Here is a 24,704-nt window from a genome sequence, read left to right on the forward strand (position 1 = left end):
CGGTGCTATATTTTATATAGGGATTACGACTAAACCCGAGACGGTCTTTACTTTGACGGCCGGGGAATATCAGCACCCCGATGGCCAGGCGCCGCGACCTCCGGTCCGTCTTCTCCCGGTGCAAGCGAAGCTGCGGCTGATTTCGCGACCTGCTTGTAGTTCCCGTGGAAAATAACTTAACCTTCATCGCTCGCAACACTCTCTTGCGTTAACCCGTGAAATGTTCATTAGTTTAAAAAAGCTTTATTTAAAGATTACAATAAGGCGGTGGTAAACAATAACTTTCTCTCCGTCACATGCAAAATCAATGTAGGAAAACCGTGCGTGTTTCAAGGCGTCATTATTTTCTTCTGTAAAAGCGCCGGGGAGGGAAATCTCTAGTTACTGGCTATAAGCCCCCCCGTCCCGTCCCCCCTTATCCTGGACAAGGGCTGGGAAGGCCGAAGCGCCGCCGCCGCGGTGCTGCACGGCGGTGCCGGGCGCTGCGCCCTGCCAGCCGCGGGCACCCCAGGGCGCAGCGGCCCGGGGCAGCGTGCCCGCCCCCGGGCACAGAGGGCCCCGGCCCCCTCGCAGGGTGATGCCCTGCCAGAGCGCTAGCCCCGAGCAGCACGGCCCCGGCATTAATTGCACTTTCCGTAAAACTTACTGCCAGGCAGGTATTAAATAGTGATTTCTATTGTACTGGGGACCCAGGTGCCGAGCACGCCTGCAAGCGAGAGCGGAAGGGCCGCTAGGATTGTGCTGTCTGTCATCTCCTCTGGCCATTAGGAGGGCGGCTGGGCGGCGGGGCCGCCCCCGGGGGCGGGCTCGGGTGAGTGATGGGCTGCAGCGCCCTGCCCAGCCCAGCCCAGCCCTGCCCACGTTGCCCTGAGGTTGAAATGCAGAACTCAAGGCTCTGTCTTCGGGAAGCAGACTTCCTTGTAGTCCTTTTTCCCCGCACCCTTGCTACCTCCTCAGTGGAAATCAGAGAGCTAGTGCAGCCGGGAGCGCAGGCGGCTGGGAGCGCGTCTCTGTTGTTAGGTCTCCGTTTGGGATTCAGGGCAGCCTCAGAGGTGTCCTGCTCAGAGGAATGGGTAAGTGGCTGGAAGCTGCAGGAGGGTTCAAGTGCTGTCAAGAGAGAGGGAGCACCCGCGCACCGTTGTGTGCCGCCGCAGCTCCCTTATTGACTTTGCTCGTGTTCCTACAAGTTGTAAGAACACGTTAAGGGTCAGGAGCAGGGAAGAGCGAAAGCTAATGACTGCTTGGTTTATTATTAATGTTATTAGGCGAGAACGAGGGAGGATAGCAGCCGAGCGGATGGCTGGAGCCTGTGGCACGCTGTATATTATTCCTGACACCGATCTGAGCAGTTAACATTTTAGCACGTTTGTTTTACAGCCTGATGTAATTGTGCTGTTAAGCGAGAGGCGCTAACAGCACTAGAAATAGTCTTTAAAAAGTTAGTCGCGACCAGTCTTTCAGAAGCACCGCGTTGCCCTTGCCTCTCCCAAGATTTAGCAGAATTTCCTCAAGTGCTTCCCCCCCCCCCATGTCTTTGAAAAAGGTTTTTCTTTCCTTTTTCTTTTCTTTATTTTCCTTTTCCTGTGGCAATAAAGCTGACTTGTCTGGTGGGGCGATCTCATTTTTCATCTCTGGAATGTGCTTGTTTGGAGTATGCTTGATGCACAGTTTAGAGAGCTTTGACATTTGTTGCTACTTTTTTTTTTTCCGGGGGTATCCCGTTATTTGAAAGAAGTGTGCGGGGAGTGACTGGGGGGGTCTCTCCGAGCTGTGACATCTACCTTTCAATGACGGATAGGTCGGACGCCCTCTTCTGAACCGTTTGCATGTCCAACGGGTGTGTTTGTGTGTTTGCTTGCAGAACCTGCCTTCGGGGAAGTGAACCAGCTCGGGGGGGTGTTTGTCAACGGGAGACCCCTGCCCAATGCCATCAGGCTCCGGATTGTGGAACTGGCGCAACTGGGTATCAGACCGTGTGACATCAGCCGGCAACTGCGCGTTTCCCACGGCTGTGTCAGCAAAATCCTGGCTCGCTACAACGAGACCGGCTCCATCCTACCAGGGGCTATCGGAGGCAGCAAGCCTCGGGTCACCACCCCCACGGTGGTAAAACATATCCGGACCTACAAACAAAGGGACCCGGGCATCTTCGCCTGGGAGATCCGGGATCGCCTGCTGGCTGACGGAGTGTGTGACAAGTACAACGTGCCGTCGGTCAGCTCCATCAGCCGCATCCTCCGGAACAAAATTGGGAACCTGTCTCAGCAGAGTCACTACGAATCGTACAAGCAGCACCAGCCGCCCCCACAGCCGGCTCTGCCCTACAACCACATCTACTCCTACCCCAGCCCCATCGCTGCTGCAGGAGCCAAGGTGCCCACGCCGCCCGGGGTGCCCGCCATCCCCAGCGCCATGGCCATGCCCCGCACCTGGCCGTCCTCCCACTCGGTGACGGACATCCTGGGGATCCGCTCCATCACGGACCAAGGTGAGACGGGGGAACCGGGGCCGCGGCCGCAGTGAGGCAGGACCACCGTGTCTCCACCTGGCTCCTTCCTCGCCGGGTCGGAAGGAGGGTTCACTGATCCGCCTCGAGAAACCTACAGATTTGGCGTATTTTTCCCAGCCCGAGTTAGCCAACGAACAACGTGCCCCGTGACTCGGGCAGATCAGAGGTCCCGGGGATGGGCTGCAGGCTTAGCAGCAAATGTTAAATATCGGGCGTCGCCGGTAGCGCCGTGGCCCGAGACGTGGCAACTTCGGCTGGAGGAAAGGGCCTGGGGGCGGCAGGCCCACGGCCGGGGTGCGCTCAGTCCCGGCCCGGCCCGGCCCGGCCCGGCTCGGCCTGGCCCCCGCACTGCCGTCCCTGGCCCGGCCCGGGCTCGCGGCCGCCCTCGAGTCACGGGAACCTCCTTGGCGTTGCCGAGAAATCCGTTCTCTCTAGTTTTCGCAATCAGGCCAAATTTGCCCAGGCAGGAAGTTCAAATGTCACCTAATTGCTTTCATTCTGATACTTTTGTTTTCCTCCGAAGTGGTGGTCCAGGAAAACGAAACCCTGAAGATTTGCTTCTTTTATCCTTTCCACCTTCTCTCTGTTACTCCGGCTGGAAACTGTGTCGCCTCTCCCAGCCGCTCGCTAGGCTGTGCCGCAAAGAAAGGGACATTTTTTCCATTTCGGTCTCTGCCAGCGAGCTAACAGTGAATGTGGTTAAAACAACAGTCTAAAATAACCTTCGCCTACAGCGATCTCTGTGTCCCACTCTTCCCTCCCAATTAGCAGAAGGGGCGGGAGGGGGGGCTGATTTCTGTTTTCATTGCGTTTTTAACGGCAACAATCCAGTAGCAAATTACTACTCAAGTGTTACAAATACAAATTACTCCTTTATGTATTACAAAATAATTATTTTTTTCACAAAAAAAAGAACAGCTGATTATTTTTTCAAGCAAAATACATACATGCGTACATATACACACACGAACAAATGTGTTTGGGAGCTGAGTTTAGAAAATACGCTCCTGGCAGTCTCTGTTCTATGCCGGAGAGAGGTAGTGTTAGAAATGAACATTACAAGGAAAGAGAACATAACAATTACATGAGAAAGGGAGATTTTTTTAGTGAGTTCCTCTTTTATTAACACCACATTGGCAGGCAGGCCTCTGACGGTGCTGCCGGGTGTCTAGCTATCCCCCCGGTCTCTCAGACCTCGAGAGCTGCATACGTCTTTCTGCAGCGTAAAATCTCACCCCCCCCCCTCCTTCCCAGGGCAGAGCTAGGGCTGCTGAGCAGCCGATGCCGCAGATGGGGGCTGCTTGCCCTTGATTTATAGGATAAACTGACCTTGCTGACATGGAAAGGAAGCCCCTATTCATGGGAAAGTGTGAGATCAGCAGAAAAGGGCGCTCACCGAGAGAGCTCAATTTCTTAAGACAACTTCAGATTTGTGCCTTTCCCCAGCCTCGGCGAGGGGCCGAGCGAGGCGGTGTCGCAAGAAAGCCGCTTCCCACGGCTGCCCGGGCCCGGCGGCTCCGCGGCCCGGCTCAGCAGCCCCGCGGGTTCTTCCGCGGCCGGGCGCGGGCGGCTCGGGGAAACCGCTCCCCCCGCCCGGCTCCCCGGCGTGTCCGCGGAATTTGCCCGGTATTCCCATGGCACGGCCGATGATCGTGAAAAGGATGGGACTTCTCTCTCTCTCTTTTTTTTTTTTCCTTCCCTTTTCCCTTTTTGCTCCTTTCCCCCCCCGCCCCTTTAATTTTTTTCTCAGAAAGTTGTTTGGAGCCTGGTTCATTTTTCAGCCCTATCAGGGTTGTCTCTAACAGAGGATATCGTTTGACCTCGGACACACGGACACAGACACATACACACACACACACACACGAGGCGATTCACGTAAATCTACCTTGGGAAACCCTGGGGGGCATGTGACGGGGGGGCAGCTCTGTCCTGCCAGCGCTGCGACGGGAGGATGAGCAACATCAACCCGCTCTGCGCTTTGCTGGCGATTTACTTCCCGTTTCCATCAACTGTACAGTAGAAAACCGAAGGGAATAGCCGATTCTCTCAGGGGATCCCCAGAGGCTCAGGCCGGACATATGCAAGGTGTGAGGGGCGAAGGAGAGATTTCCCCTTAGCTCTGCCCCGCAACCCCCGTCCCCCAGCGCCCTGCGGTCCGGAGCCCTCTCTGCACTCCCGGGGCAGGTCCCGCTGGAAGAGGGAGCCGTGTCCAGCCCCAGCAAACTGCCCCGCGGCCCAACCAGCGCCTCTAACTCCTGCCTTCCCTGCTGTGTTCCCCAGCAGCGAGTGACACGTCGTCTTACCCCAGTCCCAAGGTGGAGGAATGGAGCAGCCTGGGCCGAAACAGCTTCCCCCCCGCGGCCCAGCACGCCGTGAACGGGCTGGAGAAGAGCTCCCTGGAGCAGGAGGCCAAGTACAGCCAGGTAAAGAGAGAGCGGGGGGCGGGCGGGGATGCACAGGGCGTCTGAGCGTGGCCTCCGGCCGGCCCCCGTGCTGCGACCCTTTCCCGCTGCTCTTGGTTTCAAGACGCTCCGGCCTTCTTTCAGCGGCAGCGGGGTTTTGGTTTGCAAACGAGCCCACGAGCCCATAAGGAGAGGGGACGCCGGGAAAGAGCTTCGCTCCTTCCTTCCCTCCTCTCCCCTCCCTCAGCACAAACAGCAGCCAGGCCCCTGGGAGACCCTAGCCCTCCTTTCTCCTGGCGGCTTTGCCTCACCTGGCTTTGCTGGTGCCCAGCCCGGGCCGCAGGGCTGTGCCTCTCGCAGACGGCAGGGGAGCACCCGCTGCTAATCCTTGCCAGGCGCCGCACTCCAAACGCTGGCCCCCGCTCCCCCCCCCCCCCCCGCCCAACCCGACTAGCCGACACCCGAGAATCGCCGAGCACCTGCCCCTGCAGCCTGCCGGCGGGGCCGCCCTGAACCCCGCCGCCGCGGCGGCCCCGTCGGAGCCGGCCCCGCCGCCGCCGGGGCTCTGCCGCCGCCCAGCCCCGAGCCCTCGCCTCGGCCCGGCGCCTCGGCCCGCGCCGGGGGGCTCCGCGCTGCGCCGCGGAGCGGGGCCGCGCCGCCCCGGCCTCCCCCTCGGCGGCTGCCCCGGCTGCGCGGGGCGCGCCGTGTTTCGCCGCGCTGCCACCGCCGTCCTTCAAGACACACTTTGCACTGTCCGCAGCGAGTACTGTAGGCAGGGGAATAATTTGAAAATGAGGTGTAATTGCTTCCTACATTAAGTATTTTTAAACGCTTAAGTAGGCTGTGAATTTCCTACATATTAATTGCAACATAATATAACTGTTACTTAATAAATCTCTGTCTAAATCTTTGTACTTGGTAATCAAATCCCATGCCAGGAGACAAGCTATAAAAGACTTAACTGTTACTAGTTGGGAGAGCACAGCTTTTGAAAACGTTGCCATGCAGTGGAAACAAATTTCTAAATGTATCAGAGGATACATTCACTGCCCTGCAATTCGTTTGTTACACTTGTAATTAAATCAAGAAAAAACTACCGTCTCTATTTAGCATGTTACCATTCAAGAGCAGAGTTTTTGGACGTATTTGCTGAAGTTCTGTGACTGGTTTTGGATTCCGTACTAAAGAGTGTTCTGTATCTGCAGTTTGGTGCTGAGAGTAGTTGAATCAGATCCTTTCAAAATCAAGATGTTGAGCGTACATCGAGCAAACGCTTTCAAAAAAGTGAATGAGGCAGAATGGGAAATATTGTAGGCCCCAAACACGAGCAACCAGCTTACTACATGTATCACCTTGCAAACGATGTACAGGCCTTAATGGTATCCTATTTGTTTCCCATTACATTCTTACTATTATCCCACTATTATTCTGTTCGTTTCCTCTTACAAATAATGTGTTACGTAGTATAGCCATTAATGCAAAGTGGAAGATAGAATCAGGTTTAGAATTAGATTTAATATTTAACTTTCCACAGTTTTGTTTAAAAGTGAAACAAATAATGCGTCAGCAATCTTAATAAAAATTATGGAAATACCTTGTCATTATCCTGCTAAGAACAGCTGTACCATGGTGACGTTGTCTTAGGTTCCAGTCTGGGCCTTCTGCGCACGTATAACTTTCAGAAGCGAATGATTCTGCTGACGTATTCACAGGATTTGGCTCTGTTAGAATCAGACTTGCCTTAACAGAATATTGAGGAATAATGTTATATAAACTGGACTATTTTCAGTGCTGATGTTGGAAACTTTTTTTTTTTTAACTTGTTTCATTCTTTCAATATGTATGCTTTCATCTTCATAATATGTCACTGCTTTACTGTCAGTATCAGTTTCATTTCAAAGTTTCATTCAGCCTAAAAGGTTACCTGGTATGTGTAACTTAAACATACGGGCTATTTAAACATGGAGCAAATTATTATTAATAAAATGGTATTCATTTATCAAAATATATTGTACAGAGATTTTAAAAGAACAAGAAAGCTAAAATGTGATTATCCAAAATGTCATTTTCAGAACTTTGTACACTCAAAAACGATACGGAGTTGATTTCCACCCCTCCCCCTAAAAGTAATAAGTATAAACAGAATTTGGCTTTGGAAATTTCTAATGCATAGACCAGGCTATTCACACAGTATTCAGTCTTGCTTATCAGAGAATTCATTCACACGTACATTATTTGCTTAATGTCTTATAAGTATACTTCCTTGCTAATTTAGAATATATTCAAAGAAAATAAATGTCAAATAAGAATGTGGAAATATGATTTTCTTCAGTTTTTACAAGATTTTTGTAGCTAAAGGAGTTGTTCTAACAAGGTGCAAAATGAAATTCATAAACTGAATTCTTGCAGCATGTAGAACTGACTTACTAGTTTGCTGGTCTCTGAAGCACAGTGAGTCTGGTGACATTCTCTGCCAATTAAGTCTGACCAAAAGCCTCTGACATGTCCCTGGACCTTTACGTAGTCTCTTGCAGAGTCTAGTGCTTTGGATGTAAATAGATGAGCAGGAGACAACAGAGAACATTAGTTCATTTATATGGATCCAGCAAATGGGTATCTGGAGCGGTGGAATACAGGGAAGCCACGGTCATGATTTATGTGCCAGGAGGACTAAAGTGAAATAGGCTCTGTCTCCGGGCTTCAGGGCAAATGCTATTTTCCTCATCTGCTTTGTGCAAAGCTCATTATAGAATTCTGGTCTTAAGAAGGCTGACACCAGAGGTCTCGCAAAGAAGAGAAGTGACTCATCTGTAATACCTACTCCACTTGTAAAACCAAAGTCAGTGGAGCCTACAACAGGAGTAGAGCAGCAGGGAATCGAGCTTGTGGGCTTTACGTAGGCTTTCCAATTACACGACAGGGGTAGAGGGAATGTGCTGTGAGGCACGATAACAAAGGGTTTCATGTGGATGACAGGGAGAACTGCTGTTTATAACTAATATCAGCTACACACTTTAAGCATCAGCAACGTTCAGGAACACAGGTTCACCTCCCAAAGTGTGCAAATAGCTTCAGAGCTAACAGATGCCTGAAGGACTTCTTCCTCCAGCCTCAGTTGTGGAAGATAGTATTTTACTTCTCAAGAAATCCCCTGGAAACTCTCTCTGCATGAAAAAGACTAGAAAAACTGAGCCTAAAGAACAAGGTCTTCTGTACTTTTCAACTATATTTATTTGATCCCTCCTTTTAAACCATGTAACTTTGTTTTAACACACCAGATTCTGTAGCCATTTTTCAGGCAAAATTCTTATCAAACTGACACACTTGCCAGCAGCAACGAAGGCTGATCTCCGACCAGTTCGGAAGGCTGCATTTCACTCCTTACCCCATATATCAGTGAGAACTCTGCCTGGGAAAGGAGGCAGCAAGACTTCATATTTTTGCCTCAGCAATATGTTGTCACACTCATTTAACACAAAGCTGAACTTTTGCATGTAGAACATTTTTTGCTTTAAGTATCATTAATTCTCTGGTGCCTCTGGAGCCTTTGTTTGCAAAGTTGTCATGTATTTGGGGTTCAGGAGTTTGAAAGCTTTGCCTGGCAGACTGATTTTGTACAAAAAGTTCCACAGGAAATCACAGAGATGCCTTGTAAAGTTTCTATTCAGTTTTAATTACCTGATGTCCCACATTGTTGTTTATGTGTAAGCAATTGCATTATATTTTCCCAGTGCACCATTTGCACGCATTTCGCTAGTCAAATAGCTTTGCAAACAGAGCAGCTGTGAATCAGGGAAGCTGAAAAGGAAAATACATTTTTCTGAGCGCGTGACAGTTTTAGGTCGTACACGTTTTGTACAGAGCTCAGTTACATTGCAGTATTTATGCACAGGGGCACAGGCAGTGTGGCGTTGGGGGGAAGGCTTCTAAACAAAATTATATTATTAATATAAAAGTATTTTTGTATTAGAGTATTTTATGTGTTAAGCACTTTATACTGACAGCTGCATTAAAAATAACTAACTGAAATCACTGCAGACCTAAAATAAATACAAACTCATTTGTAGTCTGCATTTGAAATGAAAACATATAATAAATATGTATCATATTTAAAATGCACTTTTCAGACACCTCATGCTTGTGACTTTCTGGACTAATGACATGGATGTACAGACTGAAAGAACTACAATTTGCATTTACATGCATGTGAAAAAGCAGAAGATCTGATTTATATGCCCACACGATTTGTTGAGAGGCAGATAGCTTTGGAAATATTTTTTTGCAGAATTATTTGCTATGTGCATTGCAGGAAGCAGATGTGCACATTGCCAAAGGGAGCTGATATTTATTAACCGAAAAAAAGCTGCTAGCTTAGCAAGTGGTTCTTGCAAGTTTTCTCTGGGAAATGATGAGCTGTTCAGAGGACTGATCCTAAACCCACTGCAGTTGCTGAAAATGCTCCTCCGAGTTCAAAGAGGCTTGGGAACATGATTTGTGTGAAGTCTTCCTGTGACATGTTGGGCAGACTCTAAAGCAGCAACTGCTTCACCCCTGTTTCAGTAAAACTTCATCAGCTGTTTGTGGCTTGACTTTTCAGCTTTGCTGGGGTAGCACTCCCTAGTCTTTGGTTACCTTCTGATTAGGAGATCATGAGCCCCATGTGCTTATAGCATAAAAGGGAAGGCTCCATTTTAGTGCAAGTGATTGCAAATAATTGTGGGTGCAATTCTGGACAATTACTTGCACAGAAAATGTAGGCAATGTAAATATTTAAGTTTGTGATCTTTGATTGTAGGTGAACAATGAATTGTATATGTGGTGGGCAAAGCATCTGTAATTGTTTTCATCTGCTATTCTTAGAACCCCCAAGATATGGTAACTTTTCTGAGAGTCAAATGAAAATTTAGTCTTAAATGTCATGACCGATTAAATGACCCTCCTACACAGATTATTTATTGCAAAATTTCACTAGTGAGTTACCTATTTGGCATCCTATATTCTAATTCAGTATTCAGTTAGTCTCCTATCACAGGTCTATGCTAAATTAATTAGTGATAATGGCCCAGACTTTACATTCCACACTCATACCCGGGGGGATGTTGAGGAGAGATGCATATTGGCTTTCTTGCCGTAGTACCTAGCAGAAATCTTAGCCGAGTTCCTGTCTGGTGCAATGGTTCAGACCTTTGCCTGGGACAGTCTAGTTCTGTGTTACGCTGCTCAGGATCTCCAGAGCAGTTCCTGTTATTTAAACACTGTCACCAAAGTGGCTTCCTCGAGGTCTAGGCATCCATGTCATTGCATGTTGTGGGTGAGGGGCATGAGCTGATCCCACTACCTGCACCCGATTCCTCCCCAGGTGATCTGGATGGCACCCCATTCGAACCCCATTTGTGAGACCTGCCTCTTACTGGCCACCTGCTTCCACGGCCAAAACACAGTGCCCTGTCCACCAACCCACATGGCTTCAGGGCACTCCACCCGGATGAAACTAATAAAGAAAGTCAGAGAGGTGAGTGAATGGTATAATGACACTCAGACTGCACTCTGAGCACCCTCTGCTCAAAGGCCCCCAATGGGCCGGGAGCTCCGTTATGACATACAGGACGATGGACTGAAAAGCAAGTGGTGGGAGATTGCTATCACTGCCAAGGAGCAGAGTGTCAGAAGCATGGGAATTAGGTAGGACTCGATCTGTTCAGTCTTCTGGCGCTTGCAGTGAAGTGGAAAATAGACAAAGACTGTATGGTATGTTTGGATTGACGCCTGTTCCGGCAATTCATCAGCTCTTAGGGGTTGCCTATACGCCTAGTCATAATGGTGATGACCACTGAATAACCAATGGACTCTGATTTCACCCTCCTTAACTTGTCAGCCTCCCCGTAATTGCCTCTGCAGCACTGGAGATTCGTTAGACCAAGGGGAACACCATTTGGTTCTTCTTTGGGAGGACAAAGTGGGGGTTTTACTGATTTGACCCTGCGTTTGTGTGACTTGTAGCTGGCAGGATCCCTTTGAGGGATTTCTGTCTGTTATATCTCTTTCCACCAACCTCTGTTTTATTTAAATAGCTCTGTATTTAAATAACTATTAATATATTGTTGAATATATTATATTAAGGATGTATTTTCCATAGAACTTTTTGCTAAGTACCTCATATTTTAAACATCAGCGTAGAAAGAATAAACGTTTATTCCTTTCAGTGTATTCGCTTGCATAAAGTCTCTGCATGACTCCAAATTTGGCCCAAAAAACAAAGGTGAATTATTGTGGAAATCTGTTCTAAAACTATGGTGAGCTGCTGCTAGTTCCTAGTCAGGGGAGTCTGCTCACCTGGCATGGCTTTCTCCCGAGCTTTCCTCTTGTTCTAACAAACACAACCTGTCTGTCCAAGGAACATTCACCCCCTTTCCCTCAGTGCGCTTAGGTTTTAAAGTGACCGCTGTTGGCCTTGACTCATGCCTTTTTATCCTACCTTTCTTTTCCTCCGCTGTTTTTGTAGTGTATTCCTCAGTCTGCTTTTGTCTGTTTAAGTCTTTAAGAAAAGTTTTTAACTCTAGTTTCTGTTGTAGTTTGTTTTGATAGAAATGTAAAATGCCTCTGGCTCCTTTAGGAAAGGATCAGTGAGGGTGTGTAAATTCAAGTTGTTATTATTTCCAAAAGTGGGTTTTTATTTCCCTGAAGAGGCTGAGATTTAAAATTTGATAAGTAAATATAATTAAGAGTGATCCTGATGCATGTTGCAATTATAGTTAAAATATTCAATTGATACTATCTGATTTTTGTGTTATTCAGTGCAGCTGGGGATGCCTATAAGTAAAGGAAACAACTTTTAAGTTAATAAAAAAGTCCATTAAACACAGAGAATGGGATCTGATCATTATTAAGAAAATGAACCTTATTTTAGAAGGAAGTAGTGTGATTGTCTTATACGGTACATTGTAATTGAAGGACTATTGAATTTAGTGAGAGGAAAAATACCGGTAAAGAAAATGGCATCAAAGTAAGAGAGATTCATTGACCAGGGATGGGTAACTAATTAATGTTCCAATCTCAAAGCACTTAAGTACACAAGTAATTCTGTTTTACTCATGACTTCAAATAGAATTGCCAGCATTGCTCTGTATTACAATGAAAAAGGAATCCTGCAACTCCCCATTGTGGAAAATTTTCTTCCCGTTTTCAAAGCCCAGTTTCCTGAGAATCAACACAGCTCCCCTGAGCAACAGACTGAATGTGGGTCTCTTGCCTGCGTGTTAGAATTTTAAAATGTTCTTGATTCGAGTGTTTTGCCACCCTCCAGTGTTTGTGGAAAATGAAGACATGTATTTCCTACCTACCACAAAATGTCCCCCCTTCTGTTCAAAGTCTTTTGGACATTGAAATTATTTAATGAAAATATCTTCATTTTTCAGAATTTGTTCTATTATATTCTGCTTACTGTGAAATTAATGGAAACTGGAAGTAGACAAAATTCATTCATATAAGCATGTAGGCATACTCTGATAATAAGCTATGAAAATACTTTTAGATGACATTTTTACAGGATTATAAAAATCAGCAAAAACTTGTTTGTGGGATCAACTCCAACTAGGTTATTCACATATGTCTTGTTGTTTTAGCAATTTCATTCTATTTTTCTTAAAAAAATTAATGAAGAGTGTTATCATAACCTGGAAAAATTTACTCAGTGCTCACTTTGGTGTACCTGGATTCTTTAGGTAACTCTAATTTATCTGTGTAGCATGTTAATTCTAACAGAACACTGAGCTGAATGAATATTTGTAGGATCAAGTCATTTTTCCCATTTATGCTGAAGGATTGAATAGCAGCTTCAGAATTTAGCTATAATTTAGTTAACTGCAATCTCTATCTAAATAGTATTTAATGTTATTTATTTTAAAAGGTTAAAAGAAACATAGGTGTATTAATTACATCTTTAAGTAATGCCATTTTCCTAAATGAGATTTCCATTACATGCTGGCTACTGCTATTTTACTTGGAAAATTTGTTTACTCTTCCCCTGGGATCACAAATGTAGGTTTGATTTATAAATCATATTTAACCTCCAATTAAAAAAAAGGAGATTCAGTATGTTTGCTTCCTTTATATTTGTAGTTTATTTCTGATTGCTCCTAGTCGTGTTACCATAACCTTTTTGACTCATTATACGCACGTCGCTAAGAACATTAGATATCCTCTGGGTGTTTAAGGCAACTTCTGACTGACGGACTAGATCTTCAGCTCTGTTCCCTACTATGCTTTTCCCTTGTCAAGAAAAAAAAAAAGACTTCTCCAGTAGCTACTTTTTGACTGTTTTCAGTACATTTGATGCACATTCAGGATTTCCAGAAATTGTTTAAGCTTTTCATTTTGAAAAATGAGCAGTGAGAGAGTGGCTGTTTGTGGAGCTGCAGTAGCGTTCCTGTAACTAAAGCTGCTGCCAACGCTCCATTTTGCTGGAGAGCTGCTGCTGTCAGCAGCTTCGTTGTGATACCTCCGCAGGTTTGTTTAGTTTGCTTTTGGGGGAAGGCTCTGTGCTGGAGAATCAAGGCAATGCTTGCTGATCCAAGGACAGGAAGGATTCATTACATCCGCGTCAGTGTCAGGGTTGAGAAATACAAATTAAACAGCAACCCATAAGAAGTGTGTTCCTGAAGAATGGACACAGGCAGAGCTTCTGCTGGTTCCAGCAGGGGAACTTGATCTGAGTCATTGTCCAAGCTCATTATTGTTGTTGAATTAGGTAATTTGTTCTTGAAGCCAACGTTGTTTCTCCAGAAACACTTTTTCCATAGAAGTTTAAAATATTTCTACAAAACATCAACTCTAAGAATCTTAATCTATATAATAAAATATTGTAACAACTACAGTTCAATGGTCTAGTGATTCAAATAACTGGAAATAATTCATTCAAAATAATAAGAATCATTTTTCTGGACACTTACTTTAGAGTTAGATTATACAGTGGAGGTGGTATCCACATGTGGGGTCAAATCTGCTCTTGTTTGTACTTGTGTAAACCTGAAATGAGAACATTCGTGTTATTGCAGTTCATAGTAACCAACTAAATTGCAGGTTCATGATTTTAAATGTTATTTCTGAAAAAAAAGGGTGAATCTGGGTCTTTTTCCGAAACATTTCAAAGCCAAATGGGAAGACATCACAGGGACAGGCTTTAATTTTGATACTCAGAGAACACATGTCTAGCAAACAAAAGGAGGAGCAGAAAAAGTAGAGAGTGCGATGAAATCAAACAATATAATATCAATCAATTACCAGACAGAGTTTGATTTCATGCCACAATGTCTGAAAGCAGATTTTACCTCGTGTTTTCTATGGTATTAACATGGCCAAGGCAGAAAAAAAATCTGGCAGTCTGTTGTCAGACATGGATTGTTTGGGAAGTTTGTTCGGAAGGTTTGTACCTTGTTTCCTCTTAAAATGCAGGAGAGAGGCTGAAGCTACTACACCAGTGTTACCCTCATAGCAGAAGTCAGTGGGTATGTGGGGGGTTATCTCCGGCTTGAAGAGGAACTGTTTTGACTTTTAGGAGAGTGAAAAGCTAATGGAAATTATTTGTTCCAAAGACAGTCCCACGTACGCTTGGTTCTAGACTTGCTTTCCATCCTCCCCACAAGAAGAGGATGGAAAGAAAGTTTCCTCCAAGAAATCCCCAACTCTACCCTCCCAACCCCAAACAGATTGAAAACAACAATTACACCAAAAGCCCCTACTTAGGAGTTTAACTAAAGCTGTCAAAAACTAACAACTCAGTTAAAACTACCTGAGTCTTCACTGTTGAAAATAGATGTAGCCCCTTTGTTTCTGCAGCATGATTTTGTATCACATAAAGTGGGATTTCTGTCCCCTTGGCTTTGAATTCTGGCCTGGATATTCCTTTCCCAGTAGAGTGGCACCAGACAAAACTTGTATGCCTGACCAGACTAGTATTGTTTTGCAGGTAGCTTTGTGAAGACACGTTGAACTAAATTTACAAATCACTGGAAGGTCATGTTTCCTAGATTTAGAACACAACTCTGAAATTTGGAAATACTTTTTCCATCGGTTGTTTTAAAACATTGATAGAGGTAGCAATTCAAAGCAAATATTGCCCTCTGGTCTTTGTAGAAACTGGACAGTAAGTACTTTCAGACAGAAACCTTATCTTTTGCACAGCAGAGGCTCTCATTCAGTTAGAACTACATGTTTGTTTGTTTATTTTAAACATTAAATTTCCCTCAAAAAGTTATCACTTAAATTAAGAAAAAAAATATTTACAAAACTTAAAAACAAAGTTCAAGAAACTCTACACTCAAAACAAGTTCTAAGGACTTTGAAAATCCATAAACACCAAGAGATTCTCGTGCTCTAATTGTGAATGTTTAGATTTTGGTGTTCATTTCCTCCGAAATACTGCAGGAGGAATTATTCATCCAGTATATACATGAACATGGAATTTAAGCCCTTCCATTTATTTTAAGTGAATGTCATGTTTGTAAAAAGTGTCAGATTGACAGGCAAGATTCAGCCTCTCTGATAACCTAAACATTGTGCCCAAAGCTATCCAGAAGTAAAAACTCTAGCAGCTAAAATTATTGGGTCAAATCCTTCACTGGTAAAAATCAGACTACTGAGTTTATTTCTGTAACTATTTCCTTAGCTTTGAATTCTGGCCACAGAAGGCCTCTGACTACTGTGCTGGTAGGGCTCAAACATCCTCTGAAGCAGAAGCATGCTCTGTGCCAGGCCTGTCCCTATACAGCCCAGTGCCACCTGCTTTGCTGAAGTTGCTCATTGGAATTCAAATCATCGTGGTTTCGCGTGGTAAAGCTTGGGAGTTCTTATTTAAGGAACTAAAATAAGACCAAATTCATTTAATTGGTGAGGCAGAGACAATAGCTTTCATGCATTGGTGGCTTAGGACAGATCAGAGCTGGTGGTCACTGCGAAATGGCTCCACATCCTTTCCATAGTAGTTAGGGCAAGATCTTTATTGCATTCAAAATAGTTAGATGCTATGAAAACACCAGTTATCACAGTTGTACTTTAAGGAAGCAGGGTGGTGGGAAAAAAAGGATTGTTCTGATCATTACAAATCAGGAAATGAATTTTTTACATTATGCTTTTCCAAAAGCTAGTGAATCTTTAGCCAAATCTCATCTGTTTTGCAAATAACAACTCAAGCAGTACATTCCGTATAATTCAGTAATAAACTATGACTTCTCCAGTAATTACAGTCCAGAGCCTTTTATTTTATTTACTGACACAAGATCATACATTTTTGGACATAAATATGTATCAATACATCAATATGTATTGATAATATGACTTGTTAACGTGAGCTGTTCAGGAAACCATGCCAGCCATGCAAAGTGGTCAGCCTTGCAGCTCTGATCTAGGAGAAATACCTAGCAGCTTTGGCTGTATGAACTGCTGGAGGCCAGGACACGGGCTCAAGCACTGTTGCACCGGTGTCCAGGTGATGTGTTAGCACATTCCCTGGAGCAGTCCTGGCCTGTGTCCATGCATGAGTCACTGTGCAGGCATGCATCTAGGGTGAATACAGCCCAGGAACCCTCCCACCAGGTTGCATGGACAAGGTGGAAGGGAGGTTGGCCATAGGGCTGGGCCTGGTGTGAGCTTACTCATCCTCAGGGCAAAAGAATTGGCCCTGGTCTGTTTCATTTACTTGTACAGACACAGCCATCAGCTCCAGTGACTTCTTTGCCTGGACACAGAATTTAGCATCGGACATAACAGGAAATCATTTCTGAGGACCAAAAGCTGTCTCTTTCACAGAGAGCACTACCCATATACTTTTGTCAAAGGGGGGTAGCTTGGCAACGTTATTGCATCAAGCAGTGATTTTGACTTGGCATGAAGCAGCGTGATGAGTGTCTTTGAAGGATTCATTCATAGTCTAAGCACTTACTCTTTCCTCAAATGAGATGTTCTTTCCTCAAATGAGATGTTAGAGCATCTGCCCTTTCCAAAGAGCTCTAAGAGGAAGCACCAGTAGTTGGAGAGCATTCGACTGCCAGCACATACAGTACAGCATATGGGAAACATTTTCTTTCCTTTCCTATAGCAAACAAGGAGTCTGGCTCTTCCTAGAGCTACATGTGGTGGAGGGCAAGCAGTGACAATTGAGGAGGCTGGGGGAGAATGCGCCTCCTCTTCAGATGAAGGAGGATCCTTGCAAAAGGTAGCACAGGCAAAGGCTCACTGCACATGACCGTTCATGCTGAAGGATCCTACTTAAAACAGGGCTTCCAGGCAGAGCCTTGTGCCTGCCACTGGTGCCACACGGTACCAGTCTGCTTGGAGTGGGTGAGAGGTTTATTGGACCCCTGAGCAAGCCTGGTGGAGCAGGCTGTCCTTGCAGAGGCCAAACATCCTCTTCCGAGCATCAGGGGGTGGAGGTCTGAGTGCCTGTGCTGCCCCGCTGCCCTGCGCTGTCACATGGCCACGAGGCGCCCTCAAGGCTCTTCCCCTGTCTTTTCTCCTTGAAGCACCCGTGGAAGCTTTCTGCAGCTCTCCTCCTTGCAGGATCAGCTTGGCTTGTGGCTCTTGATGTCCCAGTGTTAAACCTGACTCTAATGGCTCTATTGCCTTTGTGAAAAGCTTTTTGTTGCTGTTAGGAAAATTGGAGAGGTGCTCTTTTTTTTTTTTTTTTAACTTCACATTGTGCCGAAGAGTACTTTACACATTGGTAGAGGCTTGGAGAATAGCAACTTTTTAGGACTTGTAACACTGTGGGGTTTTAGTTTTTGGTAGATTCAATTAAATAATTTTTATTGTGATTTAAGAAGTGTATTAATTTACAGTGCAATTACTTGAGGGTTTGTATTAATTAGTACTATTGCAAACTGATATTCAAGGCTGAGGCTAAACTGTAATTCTGAGACACAGTAGGGGATGTGCAATTGCAGTTGAAGGTCAGGTCACATATTTGGATTTTCAAAAGAATAAGGCAAGTTCACTTCAACAAAGTGTTTATGGATTTGGAAGGACAATTATGTTGCTGGTGCAGCTGTATGTTTTGTATTAATTAATACACTCATTTGAGGCTTACAGCTGGAATCCCCTCACTGTCTCCTGCTGTTTTAGATTGCTGTACACATTTATATTGATTCCAGTGGGATTACTGTTTGTTTTCCCAAGTGGCAATGAGAGGATAATCCAGCCACTGGAACTGTGAGTTACACTGGTAGGAAACACATGAGCCTGTAAGCAGGCCAGTGCAGTTTATGGAGACATATATTTGAAATTTAGGCAGGTGAAATCCAGATAGGAACTGAACAAGTGAAATATGTTAACATTATGTGACGTTTTAGCAGAAACCAAAGTCTGTTTCCTTTTTCAACTCTGCACCACATAGACTGGGTCCAGTTTCACCAGGTGATTAGGTGTCTCTAGGAAAAATGGCAGACACTACGTGATTTGCTGAATTGACACCTGTTCCTTCGTACTCAGATAGAAAACCTTCTTTCTGGGGAAAAAAAAGTCACCACATATCCTAAAACATAAACACTACACAAATCAAAACTGGAGCAAGATAAATGATCTTGTTTTGTGCCTGTTCTGCTGAAGAAGTATTTACAGGGGGTGAAACAAACCACAGAACTTTTTTATTTAAATAAGGAGTCATTCATTGTGAAATCCTAGCATGGTAGACTAAAGGACTCTCCCTTCTTTATTTAAATAGAAACCCTTCTCCTTAGCCTACGGAAGGACCTAGGAAAACAGCTTGCAGAAAAGGACCCAGCCCTGTAATTGTTTTGTGCACAGAAGCCCCATTGAAACCAAAAGAAGCTGTGAGCAAAGGACATTTGCAAGGTTATATCCCAAGTATCTAGAAAACAGATTTAAAAAGACATCATCAATAATACTACGATAGTTCTGACTCATGCTCTGAGCACACAGCTGCCAATGAGTTTAAGATGTTCCCAACCCCCAGCTGCTTGTTACCTTTCTGCTCTGAAGCGTGGGGTGGCAGCAGGAGGAGCCGTGTCCTCTCCTGCCCACTCCAGCCCCAAGCAGTGCCCACCCTGCTGGGCCCGGGCTAAGGCACTGGGGTCAGTAAGGTGCCCCATGGCACCCCATCTCCTGCCGCTGTGATGGCCATGGTCACTGCACATGCATCTTAAACTGCCACAGCATCTCCTGCCGTGGCCACCTGCCTCGGCCCAGCTGCAGTGGCCAAAGCCCTATGCAAAATTTGAGAAAGGTGGGTGAGTACTACAGTGCCCCCCACCCTGACACGTGGGACTCATTGCCAAAGGGATGGAGGTGCTCAGAGAAAGAGAGAGAGGCCAAGATCATTACAAATATCTGCAGCAGTTGTCTCGGACGTAACGATGAGGTGCAATCATGGGCTCAAGGAGTCACTAAACAGCAGGTTGCTGGAAGGGTCAGGAGTACCTGGGAAAGCTTGGTGGTGCCTCCCAGCTTTTGGTGTATAATCCCCAAGCATCAACTACCTGCCCTGTCAAAGACAGGCTCCTGCGCTAGAATGTCTGCAGGCTGATGCAGGGTAACTGGTCTCAAGATAAGGCACAAAGGGGCCCCGAGGCCATGGAAATCAAGGGCAGTGATCATCAGTGGCTTCCCAGGAGTCCCACAGTTGGTTGTCACACAGACATCAGTGGCAGCACTCAGCAGAAACCCTCATCCTTTCACTGTGCCCTGGCCTTGGCTCTTGTACAAAAACTCAGCAGTACAGGAAGGCAGTTTCTTCTGCAGCAGATACACTGTGTCTTACTCTCTCAGAAACATTTTTCCCTTTCCTTTCAGGCACCCAGTGGTCTCCCTGCTGTCGGCAGTTTTGTTTCAGCACCAGCCATGTCTCCTTATGCTACACCAGCCCAAGTGTCGCCGTATATGACATACAGCGCTGCCCCTTCTGGCTATATGGCAAGCCATGGCTGGCAACACGCCGGAGGCAACCCACTCTCACCCCACAACTGCGATATCCCCGCGTCGCTGGCTTTCAAGGGCATGCAGGCAGCCAGGGAAGGCAGCCACTCGGTCACAGCCTCGGCGCTCTGATGCAGGAGCCAGCCCAGGACGGCCGCCACACGGCTGTGCGTTCGTCTTCCCCCAGGCCTGGCTCACGGACTGCTCTTTCTTGTGCCGGTGGTGTCCGACATTTCTCCGTGTGACTTTCCTCTCGTAAGACTTTGGGGATTGAAAGGGTTGAAAACAACATCCGAACCTGAGAGAAGTGTGTTGTTGCCCTTGCACTGTTTAAGGAAAGATCTTGCGTCCCTCAAAGGGCTCATGGAACCTTGTTTGACTCTTTTCTGGTAAAACCACATATATTTATTCTTAATCATCACTGACTTTTTAAACGTGCAATTGTTATTAAGATTTGTGTAAAAATCAATAAAGGAAAATCATCACAGAATATTCTGCTGTGCCTCAAATCAGCAAAGGTGACTACACGGAAGGTATTTGCCGATTATCTGTCTAGAGAACAGAGCTTCTATTGACGAGGTTATGCAATCCACTGCTAGTAAAAGATTACTTTTTGGTCTTTTTTTTGTTGAGTTTTTGGTAATCAAATACAGAACCAAAGCATTATGCAGCTCTCAGATTCTTCCGGCATTTCGTCATCATTACAAAGGAAGTAGTATGTTTGTATTTTTATCCGTTTGTAAATATAGGCTTTTGACAGCATTTGTTTTCACTTCCCAGTACATTTCTGCTTTTCTTTTCTTTTTTTCTTTTTCTTTTGGAAGTTAAAAGCTGACTTTCTAGCTGTTCTCTGTGTCTTTGCATTGTGGGGTGATAGCCTCAGATGATGAGGTTTAAGTAGTTTTTTTTTCACCATGTTTTTGTGCCCACCGTGGAGGCTTCAACATCCCATGAAACACAGTTATTTCTTCAGCAGAGGATTCAAAGACAGAAATCCAACTAAGTAACTGTCCCCAGTTATACTGAACCTCCAAGAGTCATGAAACACCACCTCCATGCTAAGTATACAAACAGAAAAGGGTGGTAAATATGTGAACAAAAGTGCAAATTGTAGAGAAAAATGCTATTAGTGTGAAACTCGTGCAGAGATGCGGAACAAAGCCATGTAAGTTAACAAAACCACTGTGAAACAGAATTGTACTGTCATTATTGGCTCACCTGTGTTCAGCATTTTCATCCCCCAAATTATGTTGTAATCCTTTTTTTTTTTCTTTTTAGAAGAAGTTGTCTTTAAATTTTTGCTTTAACTAATGTAAAATGCGGACCTTGGTGAAGTTTAAATTGTTGTTCTGAAGCATTTTCTTCCCTTATAGGTATACTGGTGGTGGTGCTACAAACACAGACATTATTTAATATTAACAAATTCCCTTTCTACATTTCTGTATCCAGTGGCAAGTACTCTGTCCCAGTTATTTTGCTTTAAATTTTCTTGACTTTAATCCCGAGAGAGCTAATATTTTGATCTTTGGAAATTTTCCTGTTTTCCTTGGGCAATAATAAAGTTCTGAATATTATTCTAGAATGCTTTCCACATGCTGTAGGTATGTTCATAATATGAACATAGAAAAAATATCTAAGACTGGTGTGACATTTCATATCCTTCATAGAATATTAATATATTGTGTATTTTTATAGATCTTGTGCAATAACTTAAATTACATCACTAGAGATAATCAAGACAAAGGAGAAAACGTCATTCTTCAAATACTGCTCTATCTGCCTATCATATTAGACATCCATTCAGCGGAAAGGTAAAATACAGTCGTCTCTTTGTGGATTTCCAGCTTTTATCACTGATATCTGTGGGAAATTTTCATAATGATACAAGTAACCAGTACAAACATGCATACTGTATGTCCACTGAAATACAGATGGACTCAACTGGTTGTTGCCACCTTTGCTTTTGGCATTAAAAAAATAGCTAAATGAACAGTACTTCTACAAAGAGCACAGTTATTGTATTATGGCCCTAAGGAAAGAAAGATTTGATCTTGGATCTGATCCTATATTCTTAGTCCTCAGTGTAGCAGAGGAATTCAGCAGCTGTTTAACTTTAAATGAGATGCTTCAACCACTGCTATTCAGTAGAACGCTTTTTAAAGAACCTGTTTGAAACCATTGAATGCAATGAAATGCATGCTCACACAAGTGCATTTTCATGTTGCCATAGTGCTAGTGATGTGACTGGTATTATTCTGCTTTTACGCAGTTGTAGCTGAAATAAGACTAGGGCTCCCCCAGCTTTAATGCCACGCAGAAGAAATTGGTTCAGCTCTACACAAGCTCTCTGCTAAAAAATAAAGTTGGAAAAAAAAGGGGGGGGGAAATCATCCATAAATAAATGATTTAGTTGGCAACTGGATTTTAGCTTTCAGCCTAGCTGTTAGACTGGGTTATAGAATTATTGAATGAGTAAGTCTACTTATTTTTAGCCACATACAACACAAGCAACACATATCAAAGAAAAAAAAAAGAAAAAAGAAGAGAAGCCGTCCAAATTACAGCTTTTTGAGCTCCAAGGATTCACAAGCTTGTAACAAAGTGTGCCTATGTTAAAAGTCTTCAATGTTTTCCTGAGCAATGAGAGCTTATTTCTGGAATAAAAGTCGTCTTTTCTGAGATTCCCATGAGACCTTAGTGTGTTTTGGAAGGATAAGTAGAGAGACAACTGCTTAGCTTGTATGAGTTGTTCGAATTATCTTGTCTTCAGCTAAACTAGGATAATTTATAAAGCGAGGACATGAAATGATGTAATTATTCCTCGGCTGGGAATACGCTATTATGAATCATTTTGTTTTCTGTATGTGTTTGTTCGGGTACTGCTCTCCATGCATCTGCCTGTTGTAAATAACGTCTTACCCCCTGAGTGGGAAGTCAGTGGGGCTGTATGCAGAAAGTGTTTCTCAGAGGAGTAAAGGTGCCTAACCTTGGCCCTTGCTGAACTGCCTGTGTTTGCTTTTTCGTGAATTTTCATACCATTTTTTTTTGTAATGTAAAATTAGCATGCAGAATACTCCTTTGCCCAAGGACTTTCCTTACTGTTTATACTCATGGGTAAACCAAAAGACACAATGTGTTAGTTTATTAGCCATATAACTTTAAGTCACTTTAAAATAACCAAAGGGGAAAAAGGGAATTGTTTTTTTAAAATAATAAGTAAGGGTCAATTTCTACTGTCAGGTACAGAGGTATTAATCTGGAGTGAACCCACAGAGGTGAGTGGAAAAACTCTGAAAATATGCAGTGTACATGAGTGCAGAGTTTAAAGTTTTCTTATTAAAACCTATACTCCATTCCTAGAGTGCCAAATATTTTCAAAGAAATCAGCAATGTCTAATGCTCCCGTTTGTGAGAGCCCCGCTCTTTCCATGGTCCTGGTGCAAAGGGCCTCCAGTGTAAATCTGAATCTGGTCCCATATTACACCAGGACTGAGAGTGGTGCGGGCTAGAAGAGACAAAAAAGGCACTTTCTTGGTTTGTTTTTTAAAACAGTGCTGTGTTTTCTGCTTTCTAATGGTTCCCTTCTTATCAAAGATCAGGCTGAACTATTAACTGAAGAGAAATCATGTTGGTAAGGATGTAAAGCAGAAGGCTATATATGTATATACAGTATGTTTAAAGCCTTTTATTTTTATATTTTGAATGTTCTAAATTAATAAAAGACTAATTATGAAGTATTTTGCTTTTCATTTTCAAAATGATCTCAGTAGTCTCTCCTCTTTGGGTAAGTACTGATAATGAAATACAACATGAAGGAACATCTGCCTGAAAATTATAAACTGTAACAGAGAGAATTTTCCTGATTTTAGCAATGAAGTAGCACAGGTATGAGAAGTTGCTGGGGTCAAATTTAGACAAGAGAGATGTTTATTGAGCAAGTCAGTACAAGCATCCTTTGAAAGCGCTGAGAATGCATTTCAGTTTTTAGTTTTTTCTTGCTTTTCTAATGCATCAAAAAAAAAACCCACTCTGGAGTCCAGACTTCATATGTGAACTGTCATTTTAAAGTAATAACCTCTAAAGATATTTCTTCAGGATTGCTAAGAGAAACATTTGTAACTGCATATGAGGAAAAGCATGTAAATTTAACCTTGTGAACACAGTGTCTGTGGTGATATAGCAACTTCCAGCAATTGCAAGATACGTATATATTTGGCAACAAAACAGTTTCAGATAAAGGGAACTTTTTATGACAGAATAATGGATAATTTTAAATTATTAAAAATTTCTTGAAAAGCAACTGAAGAGTGGCGCTACTGCATGAAATGAAACTTCGTCTTCAATTAGCATAACAGAAGTATCTTATGCCATATTTCACAGAGCTAGTGAGAACAGCTAATATGGATAGGACTACATCACTGAAATATTATTTTATATTTACAGTGACTGGGAAAGATGTCAATTTTAGCTTTATGGCAACATTTATTATCTATAGAAAGGGACATCTCTTTAAGGTGTACGGCTAGCTAATTAAGACTGCATATGTGGTATCAGTCAAGAACATTGTTTCTCCACCTCAAAGGGTTCATGAAAGGCAGAAGGGCCAATCAAGAAGCATTGAGCATTTTTATTACAGGACAGCTCTTTAAGCAGTAAGATGTGAAGGTGGATTAAAAAATTCACAGTGAGGCCCAACATGCCTAAAATGATTCCTTTTCTGTTCATTTATATACTCAATTCTTCTGTGATTCCCACAGTCATTCTGCACTTTTATGCAACTTAGCTCAAATTAATTATGTTCACTATCTTCTGTGACCTGAGTAAGATTCATACTGTATATATGACTATGAATAAGCAGAACATTTAACAGT

The 24,704-nt window shown here is 44.0% G+C and overlaps 1 protein-coding gene across 4 annotated transcripts; it reads left to right on the forward strand.

Annotated features, from left to right (window-relative positions):
- The first annotated feature begins 586 nt into the window (after positions 1-586).
- Positions 587-23,512, forward strand: PAX9 (paired box 9). 4 transcript variants are annotated; one of them, XM_068946505.1, is made up of 5 exons: positions 587-1,073; positions 1,862-2,488; positions 4,790-4,932; positions 10,271-10,423; positions 19,711-23,512. In XM_068946505.1, exons 1-5 carry the CDS (start codon positions 1,070-1,072, stop codon positions 19,963-19,965), a joined length of 1,182 nt encoding a protein of 393 aa, XP_068802606.1. In that variant the 5' UTR covers positions 587-1,069; the 3' UTR covers positions 19,966-23,512. The 4 variants fall into 4 exon arrangements, with proteins under 4 accessions (XP_068802606.1, XP_068802607.1, XP_068802608.1 ...); XM_068946506.1 differs by having other exon boundaries at positions 4,793-4,932; XM_068946507.1 differs by lacking the exon at positions 10,271-10,423.
- The last annotated feature ends 1,192 nt before the right edge of the window (positions 23,513-24,704 follow it).

Source organism: Struthio camelus, chromosome 5 (genome assembly GCF_040807025.1).
Source record: "Struthio camelus isolate bStrCam1 chromosome 5, bStrCam1.hap1, whole genome shotgun sequence".
In the NCBI taxonomy this organism is placed as follows: domain Eukaryota; kingdom Metazoa; phylum Chordata; class Aves; order Struthioniformes; family Struthionidae; genus Struthio; species Struthio camelus.